Source organism: Panthera leo, chromosome A2 (genome assembly GCF_018350215.1).
Source record: "Panthera leo isolate Ple1 chromosome A2, P.leo_Ple1_pat1.1, whole genome shotgun sequence".
In the NCBI taxonomy this organism is placed as follows: domain Eukaryota; kingdom Metazoa; phylum Chordata; class Mammalia; order Carnivora; family Felidae; genus Panthera; species Panthera leo.
This window is the reverse complement of record NC_056680.1, coordinates 78,898,216-78,918,191: the sequence shown is the minus strand read 5'-3', so window position 1 is coordinate 78,918,191 and position 19,976 is coordinate 78,898,216. Positions and strand designations below refer to the sequence as shown.

General features: G+C 42.0%; 1 protein-coding gene across 1 annotated transcript in view; it reads left to right on the top strand.

Moving 5' to 3' along the window:
* The window catches only part of LHFPL3 (LHFPL tetraspan subfamily member 3), a 582,444-nt gene that overhangs the window by 397,404 nt on the left and 165,064 nt on the right, over positions 1 to 19,976 (top strand). Inside the window, exon 2 of the mRNA XM_042915823.1 lies at positions 7,913 to 8,149. Coding sequence (XP_042771757.1) covers positions 7,913 to 8,149 — 237 coding nt within the window. The remainder of the gene's footprint in view (positions 1 to 7,912; positions 8,150 to 19,976) is intronic.

The window sequence follows — 19,976 nt, the reverse complement described above, 5'->3', positions numbered from 1 at the left end:
TGGGTTGAAGAGATGGCTCTGGGTGTCTTAACCAAAAGGACTTTCTAAGTTGCTCCCCCAAAATGAGGCCTTCTTACCTTCCTACTCCGAGACAGCAGTGGAGAATCAGGCCCGCCCTGTGTGAAATCGCCAGCACAGAGGAGTGGAACACAGGCCTCGTGTAGGCAAGCAGCTCCTAAGGTAAGGTCAGGAAGGGGCTGGGCCACTATGCCCAGGTTCCCTCGGGGAAATCCCTCCATCTCCGTAGAGAGGAATGAGAAGTGGGATAAGTGCCCAAGGGCTTTTCGAGAAAAATCCCTCTTTGTGGAAACTGGAAAAGCCAGGAATATGTGCTCTCCTGTTTCTCTTGGCTTTGAGAATTGAAATGATGAAATGATGTGCTGTGTACCCCACTCAAGGGGAGTGTCAATTATTAGCTATTGCTATGAGATGCAGTATTATTAACTGTGTCACTATCAGGAGTTTAAGAAATTTGATTGGATCCAAGATCTGTATCAAAAGCTGTCTAGGGACACCTGGGTGGCTCAGTCAGTTAAGCGTCCGACTTCAGCTCAGGTCATGATCTCACTGTTTGTGAGTTCAAGCCCTGCGTCGGGCTCTGTGCTGACAGCTCGGAGCCTGGAGCCTGCTTCGGATTCTGTTTCTCCTTCTCTTTCTCTGCCCCTCCCCCACTCGTGCTCTGTCTCCCTCTGTCTCTCAAAAATAAATAAATGTAAAAAAAGAAAAAAAAGAGGGGCGCCTGGGTGGCGCAGTCGGTTGAGCGTCCGACTTCAGCCAGGTCACGATCTCGCGGTCTGTGAGTTCGAGCCCCGCGTCAGGCTCTGGGCTGATGGCTCGGAGCCTGGAGCCTGTTTCAGATTCTGTGTCTCCCTCTCTCTCTGCCCCTCCCCCGTTCATGCTCTGTCTCTCTCTGTCCCAAAAATAAATAAAAAACGTTGAAAAAAAATTAAAAAAAAAAAAAAAAAAGAAAGAAAAAAAAGAAAACTGCCTAGCAAACATTCTAGAGATCAGAACAGCATTGTATTTTTAAGTTCTAAACTCTGATTTGTATTATACTTCGTTATTAAGCCTCAACATTTGGGTAAATTAGCAAGTGATGTTGTACCATTTAAGTGTGTTTCCTCTTGTATCATATTCCATGAAAGCTGTTTCTCTGCTGTGTTGCTCCTAAGAGCCGGTGTGGGCAGACTCCTGATTATCCCCTTTCAGCTACGCTCGGGGCTCACAGCTGATTCAGCACAAGGTGCTGAGAGATGTGTGGCTCTTTACTCAGGCAATTAGGGCTGAGCGTCGAGGCAGAGCACAGGATCTTTGATCATCCTCACACATGACCCTTCTGAGAGCCCAGAGTTTGTTTACACCTGCTCTCCGCCCCCCCCCCCCCACCCGCTCTCTAAGGGATGTTGCCCCTTTTGTGCTATGACCTCAAGTGAAATGCTTATAAAATTATACTGGATTTAGAACCAGAATTTATCGGGAGATCATTTGTTCTCCACCAGACTCTCAACCGCAGTATTTCATGTCCCGGATTACCTAGCAACTCCGTTTTCCAGAGGTAGACTGAGGTGTAGGCATCACAGCTTTTCCAGATGTGTAAATAGGGTAGTTCCGGTTTGCGGGCTGTGTGCTAATGAAGATGCTGGGGATGCGTGCTTCTTCTTTACCAGGTGTTTAGAGTGACAGGTGAACGCTCCCCTTGCAGAGCGCGGCGCGGCAGCTCTCTGGCGTCAATCCCTTCCCTTACTGCGTGCCTGAATAATTGATAGAGTTAAGTGGATGCAGGTTCGTTTTTCACCACGTTCCCCGTGAGTGCTTCAGCAACATGAGGCAATTTATCATGCTTTTTGTGCAACAGTGCATAGACTTTTTAAAGAATGAATTTAGTCTTCCTCTTACTGTCCAAAAAAAAATAGCCGTTCTCAGGTTCGCAGCATTCAGTGTCCTGACCGGGACAGTTGGCCCAGCAGCATCAGCCTGTACACATGACCCAAATCATAGACAACCTCCCTCTTACCCACCCACCCCCCGTTGCTTTTTTCATCTTGCTTCGTTTTCCTTTGGAGAAAGACCCAATTAAAAACATTGGTAGATTTTTCTAAGGATGTTTCCTTCACAGAGGTTACATTCAACTCTTTGGCCAGAAAATTGCCAGAGCAATTAGTGGCTCTAGGGAACCACTGGCTGTTTGTGTACTATTTCAGAGGAACCCACTGTGGGGCATCAGCTTCTAGACCGAGGGGCCTTTTAGAATGTGAATGCTTCCTAACCATTTGGAACATGCTTAAAATGGAAATCAACGGGCCTGTCCTCATAAGGATGCCTTTATTATATGTTGTAAGTTGGAAGGTGTCATGCAGAGAGCATCCTTCTCTGCTCACCTCCAGCTTGTGAGCTCTCATTTCTAACACTCAAAAATGTTCCCTGATAGTCTTCCAGAAAACCCACTGCTGAAGTGAAGGAAGAGATAGCTGCGAGTCAGCTAGGCATTTCCTAGGTGACTTTCTACCAAGAAACCCCTTTGGGGATAATAGCCCAATTGGAACTAATTCTCCACTATCCCTTGTGGTCAGGAAATAGCATGTCCAAATTAATCAAATGTTCTGGTGATTTATGTTCTCTACTGTTGAGTATAGTGATGCTGCTGCATCTTATAGGATGATCAATTTGCAAAGAATTAGAAATAATTACAAAACCAAGAGGAATAGTGTTTAATCGTTCGTTGACTGAGACATTAGCCTAGGCTCTTACGGGTACTGCTTAGTTTGGATTAGGAACAGCTGTTGGTTTCTGCTGGCTATCCACATCATGCAGGTGAATAGGGTTCTGATTAATAGGATGCCAGGAAACAGAATTTATTATAGCACACACTCATTAATGCAAAACACAGTAATGCCTTTCCAAAGAAACTAACAGAGCCTAAACTATTTTAATGGCTCCATTTAATCCTAAACACACTATAACTTTGGGGAGACTTCACGTTTCAAAAATAGCCAAATAGGGGAAATTTGGATAGGGGCAGAAGAAAATGTATATTTTGATAATACATTGTCAGAAAGTACAATTTTTATCGTGTAATGACCATCTAGAAGCACAGCTTTCAGAGGGATAGGATTTCTTTATTTAAAAATTGGATTTGGGGCACCTGGGTGGCTCAGTCCGTTGAGTGTCTGACTTCGGCTCGGGTCATGATCTCACGGTCCATGGGTTTGAGCCCTGCATCGGGCTCTGTCCTGACAGCTCAGAGCCTGGAGCCTGCTATGGATTCTGTGTGTGTCTCTCTCTCTTCCCTTCCCCTGCTCATGCTCTGTCTCTCTCTCTCAAAAATAAGCATTAAAAAAATTTTTTTAATTGGATTTTAGGGGCACCTGGGGTGGCTCAGTCGATTGAGCATCTGACTCTTGATTTTTGGCTCAGGTCATGATCTCACAGTTCATGAGATTGAGCCCCGCATTGGGCTCCACACTGACAGCATGGAGCCTGCTTGGGATTCTCTCTGTCTCCTTCTCTCTTTGCCCCTGCCATGTGCATGCGTGTGCGCACTCTCTCTCTCTCTCTCCCTTTCTCTCAAACTTTAAAATCCAAATTTTACTTATTTTTTATGTCAAGTTTCACTTACAAAGATTTAAAAACTTTTAAATGCAGTTGATCTCATTTTTACTATTATACAGCCATTCAGATTTTTAAAAACACATCAATTAGAAAAAGATCAAATGTTTAAGTTTAAGTCCAGTGAGAAGTGGTTGAGGCAACCAGTACGTCTCCCAATGCCTTGTGGCCTGCAGGGTACCTGGAGTACCCTTGCTGGGGGGACCTAAACATTTTCCGTAGGAGGCCAGAGCCCAGCCCTGTTAGCCTGGTTTTATCTTAAGATTTCTCTGAACAGTCACTCCCTTAGACTATCGAAAATAAGAATTGTATTTCAAAAATTCTATTTTTGTAACTTGGAGCAAAATAGCCATTGCATAAGATGAAACACAATTGCGTATCCTCTCCTCAGATTTCTCTCAACATTGGGTTAAGGAAATCCTATGCTTTGAAGATTGGGAGCGATGTATTGCCACTCATACTCTCATGTGGTTTTAGTTTCCGGTTAATTCTGCCTCTATTGTTTTTATCCTCATTTGTAACTCAGTTTCCAGATATGGAAACTTTTAAGTGTAGAAAGACTTTGAGAAAAGATGTCTTTGTTGATGTCACTATTCCACAAATACCCCGTTGCGGAGAACTTGTCCTATAATATCTAATAACCTTCCCAAATTTGTGTCACTTGGTGATTTCTATTAAGTTTCGCTAGAGCTTTAAGTAGTATAATATAGTGTCCTTCTCTTAGTGATTGCCATTCATAAAGGAAAAATACTTGGTTTTCATTTTTTCTGTATAAGAAAGTAATTTACTCCTACATAAACATTATTTAATGTGTAAGAAAAAAATTGAGAATATCTTTAAAATCTTCCATGTAACATAGCATTTTTAGAGATTTTTCTCAACTGTGGTTTGGATTCAAACCACTGTGTGTCTTCCCAAGTAAAGTTAATTTTTGCTAATGGAAACCACATCTTTTTAAAAAATACACAGATCATTATTGTTAGAAATACCTCGAAGAGCATGTTGGAATGGAATGCTAGGAGTTCCAGAAGAAGTGGGAATTTGAATTTTGAAATAGTCAACTTTTTTCAAATTGTTCTCCTGAGTACTTGGAATCTGTTGTCTAATCATAACAAAAGTGTCTCTGTTGAATGTCACCTTTTAAAGATGAGTCTTAAACTAGATTTGTGACATTGGGTGGTAATGATGTTGAATTCTATAAACTATATATTTTTTAAACCTTTCTGTTTTCTAATGTGTATTTATTTTTGAGAGAGAGCACACAAGTGGAGGAGGGGCAGACAGAGAGGGGGACAGAGGATCCAAAGCAGGCTCTGTGCTGATAGCAGAGAGTCTTATGCAGGGCTCGAACCCACTAACCATGAAATCATGACCTGAGCCGAAGTCAGACGCTTAACCGACTAAGCCACCCAGGCGCCCCTATAAACTGTATTTTAGAGTATACTGTCTAGGTGTGATAATTGACTTATTCGTTTTACTTTCCCATTCAAAAATATTTTAGTGCTAGAGGTCTACAAGGCACTGTTTTAGGTGCTATGAATATGGTGACTTAACCAAAGATTCCTTCCTCAGAAAGCTTACACTCTGTTAATCGAAATAATACTTGTAAATAAGTAACAAATGTAAAAAGCTACAAGGACTCTGATAGGTACAGTCAACAGCTTCGGGCATTCCAAGAAGGGCAGTACCGTAGGTCAAGAAGAATTTGAGATGGCTTGCTTTGTGGAAGGTATTGCATTTGACTTGACCGATGAAAGATACTGAAGAGTGGAACATTTAAGACAGTGGTAGCAAATACTCCATGCAGAAGAAGAAAGAGAAGGGTCCAAAAACTTGGTGCATGAACAGGAAGTTGGCTGTCATTCAACCCAAGTGAAATGGAGATTATGAAGGGAAAAGGGGCTGGGAAAGTAAGTGGGGGCTGGATCATGGAGCCTTTGGGTACCTGAGATGTCTGAGTGTTCTTCAGTACCAGTGGGGAGCCACCATAGGTTTTGAGCATGATGGGCTCAGCGGTCTCATGTGATCTGGATTGGAGTGAGGGTGAACCGAAAGCAGAAGGAAGTTAGTTTCCTTCTGTGACATATGAGGCTTAAAGTATGGAAGTGTTGATAACACCTATGCAGAGATAGTGCCTACGTGGATGAGAGAAGCATGGCAACATTTGGGATGGGGGGCAAAGAAAAGAGGAATCAAGTGTGACCCAAAGCTTTGAAATCTTGTTCTGTAAAAGAACAAGGAACCCTAAATCAAAGTTCTCCCAGGTGGTCTCCCTGTGTGTCACCCCTTTTGGCTTCTGTGTCCTCCACACCTGCCTTGTAGAGTCATGCTCCTATGAAAAACATAGGAAATTAGGTGTCCACTGCTGGTTTGTTCAAGAAGTAGCAGCTTTGACAGTTGCACGAAGTGTTTGGCCTTGACCATCACACAACTCTAAGTTGGTAATGCCATCAGTCTTTTTAAGTGACATGCCCTAGAAACAGTAACCTTTCTGGATACATAGTCCTGCCTCCCTTGCAGCCTCAACATGATCTCGTTCTCCATCCCAGTGGCTGATCTCGTGTTTGCTCCTCAAATACCCCAGGCCTCTTTCCAACCCTGAGGCCTTTGCACATGCTGTTGCCTGGAACATTATTCCCATCAATTGCATAGGTCTAGTGCCTTGTCTGTTTTTGGTCTCAGCTTAAATATCCCCACTTCTCCAAGAGGTGTACCATTATTCTTTATTTGAGTCCTTTGTTTCTTTCCTACCCAGTACTTAGGACTATGTACTTAGTACTACAATTTCCGACTACTTTATTTGCATGTTACTCTTTTTTTTTTTTTTTTTTTTTTTTGCTTCTTTCCCTGATAAAACATAAGCCATGTATCTTTTCCTAATTGCTATATCTCTAAGCACCAAGAACTGTGTCTGGCACTCCATCATAAAAAGTCAATAAGTACTTTTTGAATTAATGAGTGAACGAATACATTCGTGAAGTAATGAATGAATACACCTGTTGAGAAAGCTCTGTATAGGGGGGCCTGGTGGCTCAGTCGGTTAAACATCTGACTTCAGCTCAGGTTGTGATCTCACAGTTCTTGAGTTTGAGCCCCACATTGGGGGCTGTGCTGACAACTCAGAGTGTGGAGCCTGCTTTGGATTCTGTGGTTCCCTCTCTCTCCGCCATTCCCCTGCTTGTGGTCTGTCTCCCTCTCAAAAATAAACATTAAAAAAAATATATTTTAAAGGAAAGCTAGGGGCGCCTGGGTGTCTCAGTCTGTTAAGTATCCGACTTCAGCTCAGGTCATGATCTCACAGCTTGTGGGTTCGAGCCCTGTATCGGGCTTTGTGCCGACAGCTCAGAGCCTGGAGCCTGTTTCAGATTCTGTGTCTCCCTCTCTCTCTGTACCTCCCTGCTTGTTCCCTGTCAAAAATGAATAAACATTAAAAAAATTTTTTAAGAAAGCTTTGTATAATCTAAAACTATCCTCACTTACCCCTAAATAATCCAATTAAATATAAAGAGTGGCAACAAATAACTACTAATCTTCTTTAATCTGCAAAGTAACATACTCTATAAAAAGCATTCATATGATTCCCACAGTGATATTTGGAAAACAGAATATAAGTATTCTCCTTAAGTTCCTGAATTTCCATAAAATCTCTGGTACCACACCATGCTGCAACATTTTTCAGCCTTTTAAAAAATGAAATAGAACAGAAGCTAGAAAATACCATGGTGTGCTGAATCTACTAGGCATAGTTTCAAGAAACTTCAGAGTGTGCATGTATGTGTGTGTGTGTGTGCACGCACACACACATGTGGGTGTGTAGGAGGATGCAATAGAAAATTATTTTTTTACTGTGACTCAGTCAATATACACTCTGGTATTTTCCATGTTATCCTAATCCCTTATCTGGCTGCTGTCCTAGCTCTTCAAAGCCAGTGTTGAATTGTCATTCTGCTGTGTTCTGATTCCTTATGGCTTATTCGCAATGGAAGCCTTCCCACAGATGCAACCAAAATTCAAGTTTTTTAGTATTTTCTTATAGATCAACAAACCTCGACCTCTCTCAGAATGCTCAGGCTTGCTGTAAATAGTGTTCCCAGACCTTTCACTGCAATACTAGGCTGTTTTTAAGTAAACCAGGAAAAAAAAAAAAAAAACACACAAAAAACCATTCAGGGTAGGACAGTGGTAAGATTTGCTAGTTTTTAAATCAAGAATTTAAAGCAATGTTTTGACACCCAGTAGCAATATTTGCTAAAATAACATCTATGTTAACTACTTTTTTTTCCTCTCTTTTTCTCTCTTCATCAAGCTGCCTGCCTTGTGCTTGGCTGTATGATTTTCCCTGATGGCTGGGATTCAGATGAAGTCAAACGGATGTGTGGAGAAAAGACAGACAAGTACACTCTTGGGGCGTGTTCAGTCCGCTGGGCGTACATCCTGGCCATTATTGGGATTTTGGATGCCCTGATCCTCTCGTTTCTGGCATTTGTGCTTGGTAACCGACAAGACAGCTTGATGGCAGAGGAACTGAAGGCAGAAAATAAAGGTAAGATTGCTTTCGGGAACTCTTATTGGGACACTTCAAGCACATCAAATACCAGTGCTTCCCATGTGGGTCTAATTTCGTGCATCTTTTAATGCTGTCTAGTTCATAGACTTTCCCCTAGACTCAACTCCAGAAGTTTATGCAATTGAAATACAGGATTTTCATACTTACCTTTCTAAGACTCTGAGTCCATTATTATTTAAATGCATTTTTTCAGTTTCTTTTTCCCTCTCTCTGAAAGTTCATGGCTAAGGTAATTTTTTTTTGTCTACTTGGTTAAATGGAGAGTACATCCTTTCCATGTATTCAGCTATTTTCCAGGCTGAAATAAATGTCTGGGGAATCTCCTAAAATCATCTACAAAGGTCTTTATTGAACTGTTCACAATCATTGTATTTGAATTCAGACTCCTCCTCTCAGAGAGAAGGCATGATACTGGCCCTAACCAGTTGCAGTTAGGGATTTCAACAGTTACCTAATTAACTGAATTTGAAATGTGTTATCTGGGTAGTGAAAAAGCTCTTCTATTTCTTTTCAAAAAGAAAATGTCTTCTGAAACACAAAGAGACTAGAATAAAAAAAAATAGAGCACTGGCTGGTGAATGATACATAAATGTTCAAATGATAGAGTGCCAATAAAAAGTAGCAAGTCATTATTCAAGAGGAATATTAATTTTCCTTCCAGATTTTTAAACCAGTTGTTGGGGCATAGAATTTTACTACCTCTGTTCATTGCAGACTTAGATTTATTTTGCTGTTTTATCTTTAGGTAACTTTTAATTTTAAGACTTTGGACTTACATTGGCACCTTCAGTTGGGTGGCTGCTGTTTGTAGTTCCCATTTCTGATTGGAAACTAAATCCATCCTTGAATTAGGAAATGTAGCTTACTGTTTCAGGTAGTGGCTCTTGAGTGCTTCAGCGGGCCTCAAATCGAGGTATAGATTCGTATCTACAGGATACTACAGGAGGTAATGACAGTGTAGCAAGCTTTATATTTAGACCATCACTGGTGATGCTTGTAAACTATGAACTATACAGAAAGAAAATCAAGCGGTCTCGGGAAGCAGTCATCCTTGAGTTCTTTATCTCCCTGATTTATGGGCAGAACACGCACTAGTTTATTTGGTGTTAGCAAAAATGTTCTAAACACAAAAATCTTGCACAAGGGAGCAGTGCTTTCTAAAAACACAATTATTCCCTCTCACGGTTGTCCTTTCTAGATTTAAAGGATGATGTACCTCATAACGCATGTTACAGATTTAAAGTGCTTTCACATGTGCTTATTGATTTGGAGTCCTTGTCCGTTGTTGTCTTTGTGATTTGGTGCATGTATACAGGTCTCTGTCCAGTTAGCTTCACCTCAAAGCGAATAATAAGGATAGCTCAATGTCAGAATAAGTTGCCTTTCCCTAAAGGGTTGACTTAAAGAAAACATCATTTTGTTCTGCAAATGCTTGATTTCTACCACCACGTAATAATGGACTGAGTGCTATTTATTCACTGTACAATTTAAAGTTATACTGAGGGGCGCCTGGGTGACTCAGTCGGTTGAGCATCTGACTTGGGCTCAGGCCATGATTTCACGGTTTGTGAGTTGGAGCCCCGTATCAGGCTCACTACCATCAACACAGCCCATTTCCGATTCTCTGTCTCCTTCTCTCTCTGCCCATCCCATGCTAGTGCTCTCTCAAAAAAAATAAATATTTAAAGTTATACCAAGAACCTTTAAACTTTTCAGACATCTGTTGACCCCAAATAAGGAAATGAAGAAAAATTTAAAAAATAAAATAATCAGGAAGATTTTTCACTTGGCAATGGAGAACTGTCAGTTCTATCCACACAAATGAGTGACAATTCTGAATTCATGCTTCGGAGGGTAACAGCTAGGATTAGAGGGTAACTCTCAACAGTTTTCAAAGTGGGTCTTTTCTTTCACTGGAATTGGTTCCATGTTGATATCCCATCCCTTCTGTCTAGGTTTTCATTTTTAAAAGGCATCTTTTCCACTCCAACGCCTTGGTAAGTGTTGATGGAGAAGGAAGTCAAAAGAGGCCAGTATAAGGTTTAGTGAGTCTCTGTGCATGATTGTTCTGTGTGCATTATCTTCATTTGCTTGTATCACATTTACCTGTGTCCATAGTTCCTTCCATCTGGTTCTGAAGGACCCAGATCAGTAGCAGTTCCTCTGCATCAAATCCAATCCAGTAAAGTAGCCGAGAGCATCAGGCCATACTGAGGAACATGTCAGTTGTACGACATTCTTACACACAATCAGAATTCTTTTATCTGAATCCTGAGAATGTATCAACAGCTCTACTGTGTAGACATTTCAGATTCTTATACGATAGGATCTGTATAAAATCAAACTCAGATTACAGAAAATGTAATCAGACCTGCATGTTTCTTAGAAATGGTAAAAGATTTATGGTTGCTGTGCAAAATAGCTTTTATTGTTTGGTATTATTTAAACACGTATTCAGTGTTGAAACTTGCAGACTTGGGGAGACCAGTCGATGATTGTGTATGTGTGCATATAAACAATTTCACTAAACAGTAGTTTACTTGCTTTCTAGTGTATGCAATAAGCAAAACTAAATACCATCAGTGTTACTTTCTATAAATCTTAATGGAGGAGAGATCTGATGAGAATAATTTGTAAATATGAAATTATATTTGAATAAGTGCTTTTACAATTTGCATGGCTACATTAATATACCTTTTCACTTACTAAAACCATGTTTTCACTATTCTTCCTCTGTCCTTTGGTAGTTGAGTCCTCCTTTGGATTCCAGGGCAATGCAAAGAGACAGAGGCCAGTCGAGCTCACGGAATTTTAGAAGAATTTACTAATTCCCTAATGGCTTGTGGTATCCTAAAAGCAGACAATACCATATCTCAAGTCTTGGCTCAAAAGAATAAAGCATTCATATGTTCTGATATACATTATATTACTCTACACACTGATACATTTTACAGTCTTCTTCCAGTTTCATGGTCTGCTGATCATCCTAACAACCTACATCCTATAATAAGTAGCAAGAGTACTATACAGAGGATAAACCTACAAGAGGAGCATATGCCCCCATTTTAAACAAGTTTGTCCTGAGCAGTCTCATGATAGGATCATCTTCTTTTTGTGGCTTTTATAATGAATGTAGCAACATGCTTCTGTGTTTATCTGGAAAAGCCACAAAATGGGTCCAGGTTTTCCATGTATTGCTACAGTAAGGATATTGCTTCGATCCATGAATCCTTCCTAACCACCTCCCCAATGGATAAAACAAGAATCACTGTTATGTAAATTGTAGACTATATCAAAAAAGGGAAGAGAACTCCATTCTAATTGTTGAACTGTGTTCCATTCACAGATTACTTAAGGGAATATAGGACACTACTGAGCCATAAATTAACCATCACAAAGTACTGTTCAAAGGAAAAACAAGGGGAAGGTACATAGGTGAGCTTTCTACCTCGATAAACCACCGCCTCCTAAAATAAATGTCCAGGAGTGCCTGGGTGGCTCAGGCGGTTGAGTGTCCTACTCTTGATTTCACCTCAGGTCCTGATCCCAGGGTCATGGGATTGAGCCCCGCATCAGGCTCTGCACTAAGTGTGGAACCTGCTTAAGATTCTCTCTCCTCTTCTCCTCTCCCCTGCTCCTGCTCGCTCTCTCTCTAATTAATTAACTTTCCAGGGAACTCACCCCAATCCCATTAGAGTGTATGTCACCCTTCAGTACCACCTACAAATATTTCTTAAGCCTTTTCCAGGAATACAACAATAATTTGAAAGTGGTCTCATCTGAAGTTTGCCACAAATTGTAAAATGGCAAGATTGGAATAAGGGAGTTTCCACAGAATTTCAACCAGCAACTTTGAAGAATCCAAGGGTTACCTCAGCAGGAGATTCTCTGAGAGAGAAAGTGAATCATCTATGTTGCATCATCAAAGTCCCACAATATTTTCTCATGGAAAAAAAATCAAAAAAAAACAAAAAACTCCACTGAAAAACAGAAGCAAAAACTATTTTAAATACGTAACTAACTTCTGCAGGAGTTAGCACTTACAAGAAAATTCGACTGTGAATTTGAGAAGCCAGCCCCGCAGGCTGTATGCCATCCCCGGCTCTGGGGATAAGAGCAGGTGGGCAGGTGTTCGTTGTTGTTTGGGAGCTCGACAGCATGATTTCTAAATGAGCCAACAACAGGAGGCATTTCACCTTGATATGCCGCCTAATTGCGTATTTTAACACACTGAACTGTGAAGTCAATTTAATTATGTAAAATTAAAGTTTCATCCAGATAAAAAGGATTTGAAATGAAAGCTTCATTTCCAATTTCTTTCATTAATTGTGAAAGGATAAATAATTACATTTTCCAGAACTCCCATGCCACAAATAGCTCGTTCCTTGTGAGATGCCGTTCATAAAGAGCCGTGTTTCGGAGTTTGTGTGTATGGTCTTTGGAATTGCTTATCAGATAATTGAGTCCTCTCATGAACAGTTTTAAAGTCATTCTGTCTTCTAGCACTTACACTGCAAATGAGAAAATATGATTATCCATTAAGAGGTGACTCTAGCTACCATTTATTAAGTGGCTTAAGCTCTTTTTAATGCTATAATAGGTGGAGTTAAATTCATTTTACTCAAGTAACTAATGAGAAGCCCTTCGGTATTTTGATTTAAGGTTCCATGGCATGCCATGCCACAGCCCCACTGTGAGTGGCAGCGTGGGGGAGTGAGGAGAGCATGCACTGCCTGGAGCCAGTGTGGGCTCTCACATTACCTGAGCGCCCTGCCCCCAGATCTTGATAGTTGCAGAATTAAACTTTCTCATGTATGCAGTGAGGGCTTGTCTAAATGGTACCGGAGGTTTCTTCCAGCTCGAATTCTGGAGACACTTTCAGAAATGTTCCTTGAAGTTGCTCTAAGGGCAGTAAGAGCTCGTGCCCTCAGAGCAGTGAATACACTAACGGCTCTTAGGAACTTGTTAGCAACAGAAGAGTAAGAGAAGGGAAAGATGAGGTCAACGGGAAGGAGCTCTAGGCTGCCCTGAACAGCACTGTCATGGCCCCATCATTCACACTACCAAGTGGAAGGAGTCAGGTTTAGAAATTCTGGGCCGGGGCACAGGAGTCTGCTGGCCTCACTAATTACCATGTGATGTGGCGTCCATGTGGACACCTCAACAGTGGACAGAGCCCCAGATCAGAGAGGAAAACTTTGTTTCTGGTCTCAACTCCAGCACACAAGAGTCATTATGGCTTTAAGGAAGTCCCTAACATCCCAGAGCCTCAGTTTCCCCTTTTCTAAAATGAGAAGGATACTACCCAGGTCTGCCTCCTGCATAGGGTTGAGAGAGTCCAATGAAAGCATGTGTATGAAAGCAGTTTATAATCAATATCTAGATAAGCTTTACTAGTTACTAATCATTTTTCCCATATGATATTTGATCTTTGCAGTAATGCTGTGAAAAAGCTATCATCATTCTACTTCGACACATCAGACACTGCGGCTCAGAAAAGTTAAACATTTTGTCTAAATTTTCATGGCTGTGAAGGAATGAATCCAGGGCTCAAACACAGTCGTTTTACTCAAACTTTCAAGTTTTTTCTACCATACAAGATGTTGGGATAATTTCTTAAAATATGCCGATTCTGTTGCTTTCAACTTGACCAATGAGCCCTGTACAACTAAAGAGTTTAGTCTTATTTTCACTTGGTAGCTTTTAGATGATGTCACTTAATCAAGAATCTAATATACATGAGAATAGACTATTCCTGTATTCCCATTTTCATTGTTGTAAGGTATTTTTTTCATTCCTCTTTTGATTTCTTCTTTGACCCACTGATTGTTGGGTAGCCTGTTGTTTAGTTGCAAAAATGAGAAGTAGTCTTTGAAACTGATCCTCTTGGGGCACCTGGGTGGCTCAGCCGGTTGAGTGTCCGACTTTTGATTTCAGCTCAGGTCATGACCCCGAGGTTGTGGGATCAAGCCCCACATCAGGTTCTGTGCTGACAGCGTGAGGCCTGCTTGGGATTCTCCCTCTCTGTGCCTGTTTATTGCTCAGGTTGTGTGTGCTCTCTTTCTCAAAAAAAAAAAAAAGTACATATCTCTAAAACTGATCCTCTTACTTGATTGTGTAACTTTATGAAAACCCAGAGAGGAAGATCAGGAAGCCGTGGCAAAAAGCACCGAGTGCTTTGAATTAAATCTTTAATAAGGTCACAGTGAACGATCTCTTTCCCAGTGGGGTTAGTGTTGAACAAACACAGTCATTAAAGCATTTCAGAATATGTCTCTAAAACTGCCTGTATGCTGGCACTTTTGCAGAGGGGCTCGTTAATCTGACAGTTGGTGCAGACCTCGGAGGCCCTCCCAGAGTTGTTCTAAGTCCTTGCTGCTCCTGTTTCCTCCCACTCTCTCATAAACTCACTCCATTCAGGTTTTCACCCCCAGCATTTTCCTGCCACTGTCTTATGAAGGTCACTCCCAGGTGCTAAATTTCAGTCCGTTTTCAATTCTTACATTGCCTTTTCACAGTTGACTGCAGTGAGACATCCTGGAACTCCTTCATTGGCTCCCAGGAGCTGCCCTTGCCCAGATTCCCTTCTCCCTCTCTGGGCTCTTTCTGTGGAGCCTCCTATGCTGCCTCCTCCCTATCTCTGCCTTCTTTCCACCTGCACTTGTTTTGTAGATTATCTCCTTGGGCACCATGGCTTTCAGAAACCTCTGCACACTAATGACACCCCAAGTTTAAATACCTCCACCTCTCCAATGAAGTCTGGTCTCCTATGCCCTGTTGCCTACTTGATACCCTTTCTCAATATCTAATTAGCACCACAAAGTTTGAAACTGATCCTCGTGGGGCGCCTGGGTGGCTCAGTAGGTTGAGTGTCCGACTCTTGATTTCAGCTCAGGTCATCACCCCAGGGTTGTGGGATCGAGCCCCACATTGGGCTCTGCGCTGACAGCGTGGGGCCTGCTGAGCTCCTGATGTTTCTTTCCCACAAAGCTGCCACCTCGCGCAGTCCTCCTCATCTCAGTTAATGGCAGCTTTATCCTTCCATCTGCTCAGGCCAAAACTTCGATCATTCTGGACCCCTTTCTTTCTCTCACAACTGCCGTTTAGCCCATCCAAAACTCATGTCTGCTTTACCTGCAAAATATAGCCAGAGTCCACCGACTTCTCAGCCTCCTCGTGGCTGCCATCCAGGTTCAGACCATCATTGCAAGACACCCCTACACGGTTTCACTGATTCCAGCTGTGCCCCCTTTCTGTCTGATCTCAGCAGAGCACCCATGTGATCCTGTTAAAGGGTAAGTCCGACCATTCCATTCCTCAGCTGCACACCCTCCAGTGACTACATGACCTGACTCAGAGTGAAAGCCAGAGTCCTTGAGTACCGTCTACAAGACCATGCACAGCTGCCTCCATCTTTGTGCTCTGACCTCCTCCCTGTTTTTTTCCCTCATTTCCTGTGCTCTGGACACACTGGCTTCCTTACTATTTCTCAAACACACCAGGGGCAGTCCCATCTCAGGGCCTCTTGTGTTTGGTGTCCTGTCTGCTTGAGATGTTCTTCCTCCAAACCATACAGTTTGCTTCCTCATCTCCTTCAGGTTTTACCCAAATATCACCTTCTCCCTGGCCAACCTCTCTAGAGTTTCACATACCCGTGTACTTCAGCTAACCCGCTAAGTAGTTTACCTCTTTTTTGTTGTTAATCGTCCTCCTCCAGAAAAGCTCCACCAGAGCTTTTTGTCTCTCTTGTTCACAGCTTTAACCCTGGTACCTAGAATAATGCCTGGCATATGTGGGCCCTCAATAATTATGCATTGCATGAGTAAATGATTGAATGAAAGAATGAGTCTATTCTGATCTTTCTCTTTCATGAGAAGGTCATTCCATTGTTGCACAGATCTTAACCTCAGAGAGTTTTGGTTTTGGTTAGGTTGAAATACACCCCCTTGTAATGTCTACCCATTGGTATTCCCTCTTATACTTTAAGCTACTGACTTCTTTAGAGTTAACATGTCTGTAATGGCTAAAGTTACACATTTGCCAAAGGGCATAGTTCCCCATGTCTTGTTGGGCATCTGGAGATGCCTGTGCTGTCACTGCTGTCCACTACCCACCCAGGGCTCCAGGGCAGAGGGCCACCCCCGGTGGGAAGAAGAGAGAGAAGACATCCGGAAGTGTGGAAGGAAGAGACTTCTACAGGAGTCACTCATGGATACGTTGCTGGAGATTGTCTCCTTCGGTTTACCCTCCATGCCTGGTGGTAACTTGGAGAACATCTGAGCTTATGAGATTGACTCTAGTCCATTCAACAAGTACACACTGAGGTCATAAATGTACCATGGTGTGCTCGAAGAGGGAGCTCTCTCTTTGATCAGTACCTAACCTCAGATGATACCCTCAAAATCAGCATCTTCCTCCCAGCCTTCCCCAATTAGTGGACTTGTAAGCAGAATTAGCTTATGAATTGGAGGCCCACAGGTAATGCTGACTTTGAATGGCGGTCACATGCTCCATTATTATCCACTATACTCGAATAGCCAAAATAATTGTAATGTTATAATGATCTTTTCAGTCCCTGAGAAAGGATCTCTGGGTAAATATTAGAAGAAAGGTGGTAGGGGGAGGAATAGAAAAAATATACAATAGAAAATGACTCTGTTATATAACAGAGCCATGATGTCCAAGATTTAACCTTCCCGATAAATTTTCAATGTTCTGGCATAACTTTAAATGAAGTCTTATAATTAAGTCAAAACTTATCAGCTTCACCCTCCCACCCCTTGCCTCCTCCCTTTTAACAGTAACATGAGAGTTGAAAACACAGAGAATCGTGACCTTCAGAGACATAACCCAGGTTTAAGGATCGTATTTTTTTTTCTAAATTACAGATCTGTGGCAAATTTCTTTTTCTTCTATAAGACTGGGTCTAATTTCAGATCTATATACTCTGGATAGGTTCAATAGGCACCTCAGCATTTGAAGTTAATTAGTGATCAATTATCTCTATCTAAATCTGTTTTTATTTTAACATGTAATACAGACTTTTTAAAGTAAACTGGTTTTGGGGAGCCTGGGTGGCTTGGTTCGGTTGAGCGTCCAACTTCGGCTCAGGTCATGATCTCACAGTCCGTGAGTTCGAGCCCCGTGTCGGGCTCTGTGCTGACAGCTCAGAGCCTGGAGCCTGTTTCAGATTCTGTGTCTCCCTCTCTCTCTGACCCTCCCCTGTTCATGCTCTGTCTCTCTCTGTCTCAAAAATAAATAAACGTTAAAAAAAATAAAAAATAAAGTAAACTGGTTTTATTTCAGGGCAAATCTGTTGTGGGTTTTTTTTTTTTTTTTTGAGTATTTATTTTGATAGTGAGTGAGTGAGAGCATGAACAGGGGAGGGGAGAAGAGGGAGAGAATCCCAAGCAGGCTCTGCACCATCAGTGAGTGCAATCACATCAGCCCAATGTGAGGCTGGAACTCACAAACTGTGAAATCATGAACTGAGCGGAAATCAAGAGTTGCTCACTGAACTGAGCCATCCAGGCTCCCCGCAAATCTGTTGTTTAGAATCCATTGATCTATACTTGTAACCCACAAATATACTTCTGAAAATTTTTTCTCCAGCCTAAATATACCAAAAGTAGTTTATCTTCTTCTTGTTTTTGTAGTTTCCCAACCTTGAACCCCTCTATTCCTATCCATCCTGAAGCATCTGGTTCTTTTCCATATGCCCTACCGGAGAAGAACAGGTACCAAGTGAAATGTTAGTGATCTTGACATAATTCTAGTTGAATTTCCTTGGGCCTCAGCCTCCCTACTCAGATTTGTTTTTTAAGGTACATAACAATTTTTTAGCAGAGTGGACATTTATATTCTTGCTACATGTTCAGTGATGCCATTGTAAGGTCAAAGAACACAGTGAAAATGTAACCTGTCACTTGTCCCTCATAAAGGAGAAACATAGTTGTTCTTAACATCCAGTGGAGTAAGAACACGGCACCAAGCAAAACTCTGCTGAGGTAAATACGTGTTGAGACTACTTACAGAATAGATGTTGCCTCTGTAATGCTCCACAAAATATAACTCCCCAAACCGTACAAATTTAATTTTTTTAATTCTAAGTCTTAAGAACAAGGGCTATGTCTTATTTATCTGTTATCTCTGGTATCCGAGATCCTGGGACATAGTAAGTGCTTAATTTCAGCATGTCTTATTTTCATTGATTCAGTTTGATGACAAAATGTGTAAATGTTTAAGAATGCCCCCAACTTGGGCACCTGGGTGGCTCAGTCAGTTAAGTGTCCGACTTCAGCTCAGGTCATGATCTCGCAGTTCCTGAGTTCGAGCCCTGCATTGGGCTCTGTGCTGACCGTTCAGAACCTGCTTGGGATTCTCACTCTCTGCCCCTCCCCCACTTGCGTGCACTCTTTCAAAATAAATAAATAAACTTCAAAAGTCCCCACTTCACATATCTCTTCTGTACTTGAAGGAATCTGTCCCTTCATTGATTGCAAAGGAAATAAATTTGTCTACACATTAAACACAGATACCTATTTTAAAAGAAACAAGGAGTAGCAGTATGTTAGAATGACATATTATAACTGCCGCTTCAGGCAAATTACTGCACCTCTTTCAGCCTTATTTCAACAGCCACAAAAACGCCCTGTGCATTTACTGTGTGCCAAGTCATGGCCAAAACTACAGCATTCAACTCACTATGGCATGTATGGCGTGCCTCATGCATGTCAAGCCAAGTGATGGACACCGGGAGATCAGAAACGAGTGGCAGAGGCTTTGCCCTAAGTCTCTTTGAGGACACTTAGCGTTAGGTACGAGGTTATGTTTCTGAGGCCCAATCCGTTCTGATATCCGTGGCTTCGCGTTGTCGGTGCCACCTGTGCAGAAATGAGTGCGAGCCCCTGCCTGACAGCCGACTCACTCCAGCACCAGTGAGAGCTGATGCGGTAATAAGCAGAAACCGTTTCCCAAGGACGGTTTGACATAGAAGGCTTCATCCACTGAGAGGCTTAGAAAACTCAGCTGTGGAAAACATCAGTGAGGCTATTAGTATTAAATAAACAAAGGAGGACAACTTTGAAGAGATGAACAACTTTGAAGAAATGAAAACAACTATGAAGAAATGAACAACTATGAAGAAATGAAAAATGTGATCGAGGTGAAGCAGGGACAAGAAAGATGGGAGGGATCTCTTCTCGCTAAAGCATAAATTTTAGAGCAGCCTATTTAAAATCTAAACTCCAGAAATGGCTTTGGGGGAAAGGTCACTCATAACGGCTAACATCATCACTCTTGAACTACGTCTTTACAGTCTGTCAGCCAGCTGGTCCTCGGCAAGTGCTGTATTTATGCATTTCACTGACGTTTTCTTCCTGCTTGGCTGCACACGTAATCTGGGCCTCGCATTTAACGGGAAGAAAATCAGTTTGGCCCGAGAAGATATCATCTCCCTAACTCAACTTGACCATGTCACCTTTGATGATGCACCTGGAATAATCAGGAGGTGAAATGGGAATTCTGGCAGCTCCCCAGTAATGCTGTCTGCAAGTTCATATGATGTCAAAGTCCACAAGATACGAGTGACAATGTTGTCAAGAGATCTGGAGGGCAGAATTCAACCAGGGAGAAAAGCAGTGGTGGTGTTAGTGTTAGCCACCCCGACATGTTCTGACAGAGCCACCTGACGGGCTGGCGAAAAGCACAGGCAAGGGCAGCTAAAGACTGCCCATCATGGTGGCAGGTGAGTCTGCAACACTCACTGAAGGAGAGCCCTCATAAGGGGCAGCTTCTCCGGAGG